General features: G+C 32.3%; 1 protein-coding gene across 1 annotated transcript in view; it reads right to left on the bottom strand.

Annotated features, from left to right (window-relative positions):
- Nucleotides 1-3,161: 3,161 nt before the first annotated feature.
- Nucleotides 3,162-9,256, bottom strand: part of LOC133848950 (voltage-dependent calcium channel type A subunit alpha-1) — a 62,357-nt gene continuing 56,262 nt past the window's right edge. Inside the window, 3 exon segments of the mRNA XM_062284710.1 lie at nucleotides 3,162-8,415; nucleotides 8,491-8,717; nucleotides 8,801-8,952. Coding sequence (XP_062140694.1) covers nucleotides 8,265-8,415; nucleotides 8,491-8,717; nucleotides 8,801-8,952 — 530 coding nt within the window. The 3' untranslated portion in view covers nucleotides 3,162-8,264.

Below are 9,256 nucleotides of genomic sequence, written 5' to 3'. Positions count from 1 at the left end.
AAGCGCATTAAAAGTATGCTGCAAAATATTAGTTCGTGTAATTTTCTTAGGCTTAATTGCACATCCTAAAAGTATGCCAATACAAATTTGGCAGCCATTAGTCAGCCATCAAACAGCCACCGCCCAACCATAGATGGCGCCAATAAGCAGTTGGTGACGAGGCTACAAATTACTATTGAATCTTTATACTAAGGGCTTGTCTTTGATAGAACTTATTTAAGCGAATGTTCTTTTTTTGAAAACAAGCTACAGTGGCGTGCAGGACTGAGTACATGTTTGCAACTACTGACTTTGGGTTCGCATAAAAAAGTTATTAGTGAAGTAAATGAGCCCAAATTTTTTGTGTTTATTCTTTGAATATTTATTAACAAAATCTTATACAAAATATACCAAAAATTACTAATTGGTTTATTTAAGAAATAAAAAACAAAAAAAAACTCGCATGTACTCAGTTATGCTCATTTTGAACACTTTTCAACAAACGCTTTTTTTTTTAATACTTGGTCCAAAGACCGATATTTGTAATTGTGATATTTATTCATTCTGGTATATTTTCTACCAAATTTAGTATTATTTATTTTAGAATAGCTCTCCATTCTTGCTGGATTCGTTGCTGCATCTCGCGCTAGCTTGCTGGTACTGATTCGTAGAGTCCCAATCATCTTCTCATTATCGACCACAAATTTTCGATCGGATTGAGATCAGGACTCTGTGCTGGCCACTCCTTTAACTTAAAATGTTGTTTTGCGATCCATTCCTTGAAGTTTTTGACGTGTGTTTTGGATCTCCATCTTGTTGAAATGTGAAGTCTCTCCCCTTATATGCACATTTGTCAACAAAATCGCAAATATGGGTTTGCAAAATATCTAGAAAGGGTCTGCAAAATATCCTTTTGCATAGTATCATCTATTTTCTTAATTGGTCCAACGCTCCACCAAGTAGAACAGCTCCAGACCACGACATTTCCTCCTCAGTGTTTCGCAGTTTCTTGTTCGTGGCCTATCTGCAACGACTCTTCAGGCTTCTTCCAAGAATATTGTTTACAATCCGACTGGAATCGATTCAATTTCGTTTCATCAGACCATATAACTATTTTCCAGTCGTCCAGTTCCCAAGTTCTATCCCAAGCCTGAATGATTTACCGTCACGGTAAATCAAATCGATACACACACAAATTATATTCGTTGTAAATGTTAAAATATGTGTTAATGAAATTGCAAATGGCAAATGAAAAAATTCTCAACAATAATAATATATATGTATATTAAAAAACCAAAACAAAAAAAAAAACATGATAATAACGATAACTATTACAAATTTTTGTGTCTGCATATTTAAAAAACATACAGAAAAACCGAAAAAAGTATATTTGTGTATATATATATGTATATATACATCCATACTCACACATATTATTGAATAAACAATATTACAAAATGTATTCCAGTAATTTGCTTAAGATCTTTCCATTTCTTTGGCGGTTAACAACTTGTTCAAGTACCTTTGAGTGCATTGCAGTTGATCAAGGTCACGTTAATTAATGTCTGGCCGCAAGATTAGATAAGTATTCAAAGCCACAAAAGAATCATTCTGCACATTGACTGATTGCTAATCATCAAGTATTAAAACTATCGTCGACTGTGAGATACCCTTTGTCTAATTTGAAATAATTCATTCATTATTAAATAAGTCACTTTAGTTTCTTAACTTCGCGATATTTATTGATATCTATCAATAGATATTGATCCCGTGGAGCGAATGCACCAAGTCCTATCAAAATGTGTAAGGATATGGCCAAGATAGGCAAAATTTTCTAATTTCTCAATGTGCAGCAAATACATTTTTTGTTGCATACTTTGAGGATGCGCCAAAGTAAATAGTTATTCTAAATATAGCTATAACTCGGCAGGATTTGAAAGGACAATGATTTTTGTATTCACAGAGGTCAGCAGTATCGATTTGCATTCAAGGATTTGCAAAATTATACTAAAAAAAATGTCGTAAAATTTTCCAAGGGGGTGGCATAGAAAAATCGCTATAATTTCATGTTTTCCGCTGTAACTTCGCCATTTTAAGGACGATTCGGATGTCCTTTTCTAAATCAATAGTTGGTTATGAAAGGATGCAGAAACTAAAACAATATCCTTGAAAGTCCTTTAAACGGCTGAGATAAAAGGACTTTTTGCTCTGGAGAAAATCAACTATATCTCAAGAGTCCTTGGCAGGATCATGCTGAAATTAGTGTCAATCAATTTATATTTAACAGGGCTATAAACCTTCCAAAGCACATTCAAATCGTCCTGTTACTTTGTGAGATATTCAGGATTTTGTAATTTCGACCATTTTCTACTCGCTCTGAAGCTGAAGTTTTACAAGTGTTGGATTCTTAGATAGCACCATAGTTTTTGGATGGCAATCGATAGATATCGATACCACGAATCGATTGCAACAAGTCCCGTCAATATCCGACAGGATATGACTGAGCTAGGATAATTTTTCTAAAACTTGCACATCACTTTCATTTTTTGTAGCATACTCTCAGGCCGCATCATTTTAATGTTAATCGCCACATATAGCAAATACATTTTTGTAGCATACTTTTAGGCTGCTCCAATTTAAATCGTCGTTTACTTTCAGCACTTCTGCTTACTGCTGATTTATGTTCGCCTGGTATTTCACTACAAGGATCAACTCTATCGATAGTATTTCGAAAGGAGTATCGCCATTGCCCGATGCTAGCAGCACGACTCAAGCGTTCTTTACACAGTTCACATCATTCTTAGTAGATTGTTGTTCATTGTCTCCCTGAAAACCATTTTCAAAAGACTTATTTGTAATTTTCTGGCATTCATTTGGTTTTTATTATTATGTAATTCCTTTACTCTGTGTAAAATAAGAAAGTATTAATAGGTTTTATTAACAAATTTGTTGAAGGCAGGTATTTATGTTATTATATGTTTGCTTATGTATATCTTGTATATAAATTACAAGTCCTTTTTATAATTATTTATTAATTATTAAATTTAGTTCAGTTATCATTATTCCTTATATATTTAAACTGCATTATTACTTAGTGTATTCAGTTAAGAAATCTTTATGTATGTATAAGTATTATAATTAAATTTTTGCATTTACCATTTAAATTATTATATTGTAAGTACTTCTTGTTTTTTTTTTTCTTGACTTTTAGCTTTTTTTTGTATTTTTTTTTTCATTTTTTTCTTTTTCCTTTTCTTTTTTTTTTTTTGTTTTGGTACAAAATTAAGAGCTATTTAGATTTCGATTTCTCATGTGACTTATACACCAGACAGTTTTTAAATAAGACAAAATGTACAAAACAAATAAAAAACAGAATAAGCATCATACCGTCATCTGGCACATGTAAAGCAAGATAATGCCATTCTCTTCACTATATCATGACTAAATAGACTATACGTATGTTTGTATGTATTGTATGTATATGCAAGTATATTTTTACAAATCTACAGTCAATCTTTCGCACCCCAGGTGTAGTTAGATCTAAATGAATTTGCAAAAATCTGTATTTTGTACAGTGCACACGTATTGATTCACGATTCAATACGAAACCGTTTTGTAGTTATGAATGTACAAAATGTCAGAAGAAGAAATTACAAAGGGGGTTTGGAAGAATTGAACTGAACGTTTTCAAGCTGTAAGTTAAGTTATGTTAAGAGTTATTGAGTGTTTTATATATTCTCATGACGAAATATTGTACTAGATGCCTTAACTTTGCAGGACAAAAAACAATCGTTAGATTTTCATATATGTATGTATGTTTGTTTATATAATATATATAAAAAGATTCGTTCTAAATAAGTATAATGATATCTTTGGTTGTGAAAGGAGAAATATATGTATTTTATGCTAAATAGAAGTAGCTTTATTCACTGAGTTGTCGCAGTGATGTCAAAGTTGATCCCTACAAATCGCGCTTATTATTTATACAATACAATTGAAAAGAGTTCACTGCTGTCCATTGTAAGCGAGCGGCATTGAAATAGACAATTACAAAGTATTCGGATAATTGAAACAAAGAAAATAGAAAATGTTTGTATTATATAGTCGAGAGTGCTCGACTGCAAGGTTGTGACCATGTGACCAGTTCTCAGGTTGAGGTTCAGGTTCCCTACCAAGTATTCGCACACACATATAAACATATTAAGACACATACACACATTAACAAACATGCAGTTATGTATGTACGTCTATATAGCGTCGTCAGTAATGATTCTTCCTTTCACTACGGTCGCCATATAAAAATCGAGACAAACTTTTAACCCTTTTTTCTACCATTCGGACAACAATCGGATCCACATGTGCTGATCAAGAGTAGATATATGTATCTTATATATTTGTTTGTTGCTTTCGAAAATGTTGTTTTCTTATATCTGTTCTATATACAAATTAGTGTGAGTGTGTGTGTGTGTGTGTATGTATTGCGCATGCTGTTGCAGATAGCTAAAATAATCTGAATCGTTTTAGCCAGTGTTCGAGTGTCGGTTGTCTGTCTGTATTTTTATTTCATTTTTTTTAAGCAAACTAATCCTCAGTCTTGAAGCTACTGTGAGGAAACTTAAAGCCAGTAATTATTTCATACACTCGGATATATTAGTCGAAACGAGCTGGATCGGATCACTATTACATAATATATAGCCATCAAAGGAACAATTGGTCGAAAAATAAATTATCCTATACAAAAAATTTGTGGCCTTTGCAAATACAAATATCAATTGAACACAAATTCAATATATATATATATATATATATACTATATACATATATATATATATATGATGTACCTTGACCAAGGTTCACAAAAACGATTGATTGAAAAATGGGTGTTTTTTTTGTTTTTGTTTTTTGTATGAACATTATAAGGAAACAATCTGCAAGTTGAACCCAAACACATGCCCCAATTATTTAGCTAATAATATAAAATTCAACGTTTTCTAACCAGCATATGTTAATAATTACGCTTCAATTAAAATATCTTGTGTTACATGCGAAATGAATTGTAGAAGACTCCTAAGCTCCTAAGCTTACATTTTTGTTTTTATATTTATACAAGTGTATATTTGACTAGGTTTCTTAAAATTAAAAGCAAATAGAAAACAAGAAAATCAAATCAACATTTCATATAATTTTGGGTGAATTTTGCAATTTTTGTAGCAAAAATGAATTAGTTACAAAATGTTCGTATTTTGAAGCTTTTGATGGAGAAGTCTGCAAGCAAGTGAGATTTGATCTATGTTTTACATATGTGAATGTTATCTTTGATCACTTAACCCATGGCATTTGACACACTTATCCACTTGTCTATTGTATATTTATATATATAGTATATATGCTGGTGTTTGTATGTATGTATGTACGTATGTAAATATGTATGCATACTAATCCTGCATGTGGGTGATGTATACAGTGCAATTTAAAGAATTATGTTTGATTTTTGTTGTTGTTGTTCTTGTTGTTTTTGTTAATTATTTGAATATTTTTTTGGTTTTGTTTTTGTTTTTTGGTATTTTTGGTTTGATAATGTAGAAGTAAATAGTATTTAATTTGACTAACCTACATACAAATTTATCGTATGCACTATCAGAGAAGTGAGTCCTTATTTGTTTTTGTTTTTGGTTTTTTGTTGTTTTTTTTTTTACTCATTTTGGTGTTTGCTTTCATACATATGAGCTAAGAATACGTATTGTGTAATTTCGCATGGCTGCTTCACGATTTTTTTTGTTTGTTTTTTGCTTTATTTATTTACTTAAGTTATGGATTTCATCTGTTAAAGTACAATATTTGTGCGCTCTTTAATATTCCGGCGTTCAACACCCAGATGTTGAGTTATAGATTCAACTATATATACGCTAATTGGTTTTTGATTTAGAATGTCACTAGTGTGTGTCTATATGTTATAGATGTATGTATATCTGTTAAAGTTATGTTCAAGATTGTTTTTTTTTGTTTCTTTTGTTTTTTGCTTGCTTTGTTTTGTTTTTGTTGTCACTTAGCTGCATTTCTATTGCAAGATTCGCTGAAAAAATGTATCTATACATATTATCATCGTATAAGTATGTACTCAAATACATACTTACATATATACCATGTACACACAAGTATGTATGCATGGACATTGTCTATGTGTGTCAGTAAGAATATGTTTGTGTGCATATGCAAAGATACAAAGATGAAACGTGAAACGCGAATCACGAAACAAATGAATGACACGAAAAGATATATTTGCATATTCTAGAGGATTGTTTTTGTCTTTTAACAACAGTATAACATAAACCTGTATGTATGTATGTTTGTAGTATTATCATCCTACATATTGTATGAGAGTAGATCCTTCATTTGTTTGTCTATATATGTTTTGTAGTATTTAGTTAAAGGAAGACGACAAAATTCAACAACATAATGCACTTCTATTTGTGGAATCGGAATCAGCAACAGAAAAATCTATATTACTCGCTATGTGTATGGAATTTATAGTTGCTGATTTCGCAGTTATCGAAAGTCAGAAAAACAATTTCCCAAAAAAAAAAAATTAAATATACATGACAAAAAAAAAAACAATTCATTTTTAGTTGGTTTTACTCATAAATTGCCTAAGATTTACACACAAGTCACTCATTCACTCACTCGATCACAAATATTCCAAAAAACAGACTCAATCACACAAAACAGTCACCAAATTCACAAAACGATCAACTCTTAACATTATTTCATGCACACTTCGGCAAGTGTTTATCTCATGTACTTATTAATCAAAAGAATATCCCCGCTGCTTTCTCTTTCTATATATATATAAATATTTATGTATATGTGTATATACTATCGAATCGAATGCATCCGTAGGTGATTAAAACGCGCTCACTTGTTTTTTTTTTTTTTTTTTTTTTTTTTTTTTTGCTGCTATGTAGTATACTCGTAGTCGTACATAAATACATAATACATAATACAAAAATTTGATACCTACAATAATAATAATATTTGTTAATATACACAATCGTATAATAATAAATATACATAGTTCCGCATTTGAATGTACATAATTGAATTATTAACTTTAAATATATATAAACAAGACAAAAACGCTTGTAAATGGATTACAGATTCATCAAGTTTTATGCATGTAAATATGTACTAGATGACTACTAGACTTATTATGTATATAATGTATGCGAGTACCTACATATTGTACATATACATAGATACTACCTACTTATATTCTATATTCTAAATATGTTCAAAAGATTTTTAGGTGTTACCTACATACAATACGTTTTTGTTTTTCTGTTTCTGTTTTTGTTTCACATCTTTTCTGTCATTTACTAGTTATTCACTTTTCTGTGTTCCTTTCCTTTCCATTGTTTTTTTTTTTGTTCTAAGTTTTTGTTTTTGTTTTTTTTTATACATTTCAGCGCGTTCTGGTTCTGGATTTAGTTTTGTTTTTGGTTTTTTTGCTATTAAAGTGTATGATACCAATCCATTTGATGTTCCTGTTGGTGTTCTTCTTGTTCTCGTTCTTGTTGTATTAGATTGTGATGATCCTGATTTTGGTAATGCTCGTGATAATGATGATCTTCTAAGTCGGCAGATAAGGTAAATCTATCGTTAGCTGTGATGCTATTATAATTAATATTGTTATCCGAATAAACCCTTTTAATATCTACTGATGTTGTTATTGTATTTGGTAATATCATTGTTTGATTTGTTGGTGTCATTGGTGTTACAGTTGCAGTTGCATTTGGAGTTGCATTTGCAGTTGCTATATTTCCTCTGTGTTGCTTGTTTACTAATATATCCGATTGCGATGATGTCGTTCTTGTTACTGGTAATGATGACACTGTCATTATTGGAACAGTCAATTTCAATGGAGAAGCGTCGCTATACGAGTAATACTCGGAACTGGATGTGACTGGATGTTTCTTCGTTAGGTTTTTGTTTTGCGATTGCGGCTGACGATTTGGATCTGAATTTTCTAGAGACAATTTGATATTGGATGCTCCTGTTGCTATTATTGATGTTACTGGTGTTGTTGTTGCTGTTGCTGTAGCTGTTGCTTTTGCAGTTGTTGTTGTTGTTGCTGTTGTCATGGTGGTATTATAATAACGATTCTCATTTCGTCGTCGTATCGTATCAAAATTGTGATCTAAATTTGGTGCTGATAACGATGAGCAAATGGCGTGATGCTATACCCAGATCTGTTCGTTTCGATTACGCGATCGCAATCAAAGCCTTTGCTAGCACCAATCCTCCTCATCCGAATCGGAGTGTCGAGTATTAAGTCCGCTCTTTGGCTTAAAACCATTAAGAACCGGAGATGGCAGTACACGACCCGTTCGGCCCATAGCTAGCGCTTGTTCAAACGATAACGGTGCTATGTATTCCAGTCTATGCAAATATATATAAATACATAGATTAGGTCAAAATCATTATAGTAATATACGCAATCACAATCACAATTACCTTTCTCTTTCCACTTCCCGTTCACGATCGCATTCACGCTCGTATAACTCTCGTTCACGATCTCGATACTCGTATCGCAGATCGTACTCATGTAATCGATCGCGATCTCTAAAGCGTTCTCGATCACACTCGCGCTCTCTTCTACTATAATACACGTCTCTTGGGTCCCGCAGTAGGTCGCGGTGATGTGGCAGCGAGTGAACACTGTGAGGTGTTGAGTGATGCGTCTGTAATTGTAATTTGAATGGTAATTTCAATCAATATGTGAACTTCACAATTTTCGCTATTTGAATGATCAACTTCAACTTACGTGTGTAGGACTCGCATTCAGTTTGGGGAAATTAATATTGGTTGGCTTAAGCTGCAATGTCGACGGTTTGCTTGGAGTCGGTGGTAGGCGTCGCCCAATGCCAGCCCTCCGAGAGGCTAGCGTCGGGTAGCTGTGCTGCACATGGGTGCCACCTGTTGTTACAACAAATATAGTTGACGAAAGAGTGCGATTAATTTTTGATGACAAACACACATACAGCACTCTTAATGCAAATGAATACAAGTAACTCTAGTTATGATAGTAAACGAAACCATAGTATGTGCCTAATAAATGATTTATACTCGAAATTGATTAATATAATGCAATGTTTTTCTTTTTCACATTTGTGGCAATGTTCAGATTTTGTTAGATATACTTTCAAAATCCAAACATAACTCTATGTAATGGACCGTGCAACGTACAGTCTTTGATTCAACAACGGAAAGAAAACCTCGC

This window comes from Drosophila sulfurigaster, chromosome X (genome assembly GCF_023558435.1).
Source record: "Drosophila sulfurigaster albostrigata strain 15112-1811.04 chromosome X, ASM2355843v2, whole genome shotgun sequence".
NCBI lineage: Eukaryota > Metazoa > Arthropoda > Insecta > Diptera > Drosophilidae > Drosophila > Drosophila sulfurigaster.
This window is presented reverse-complemented; position numbering and strand designations above follow the sequence as displayed.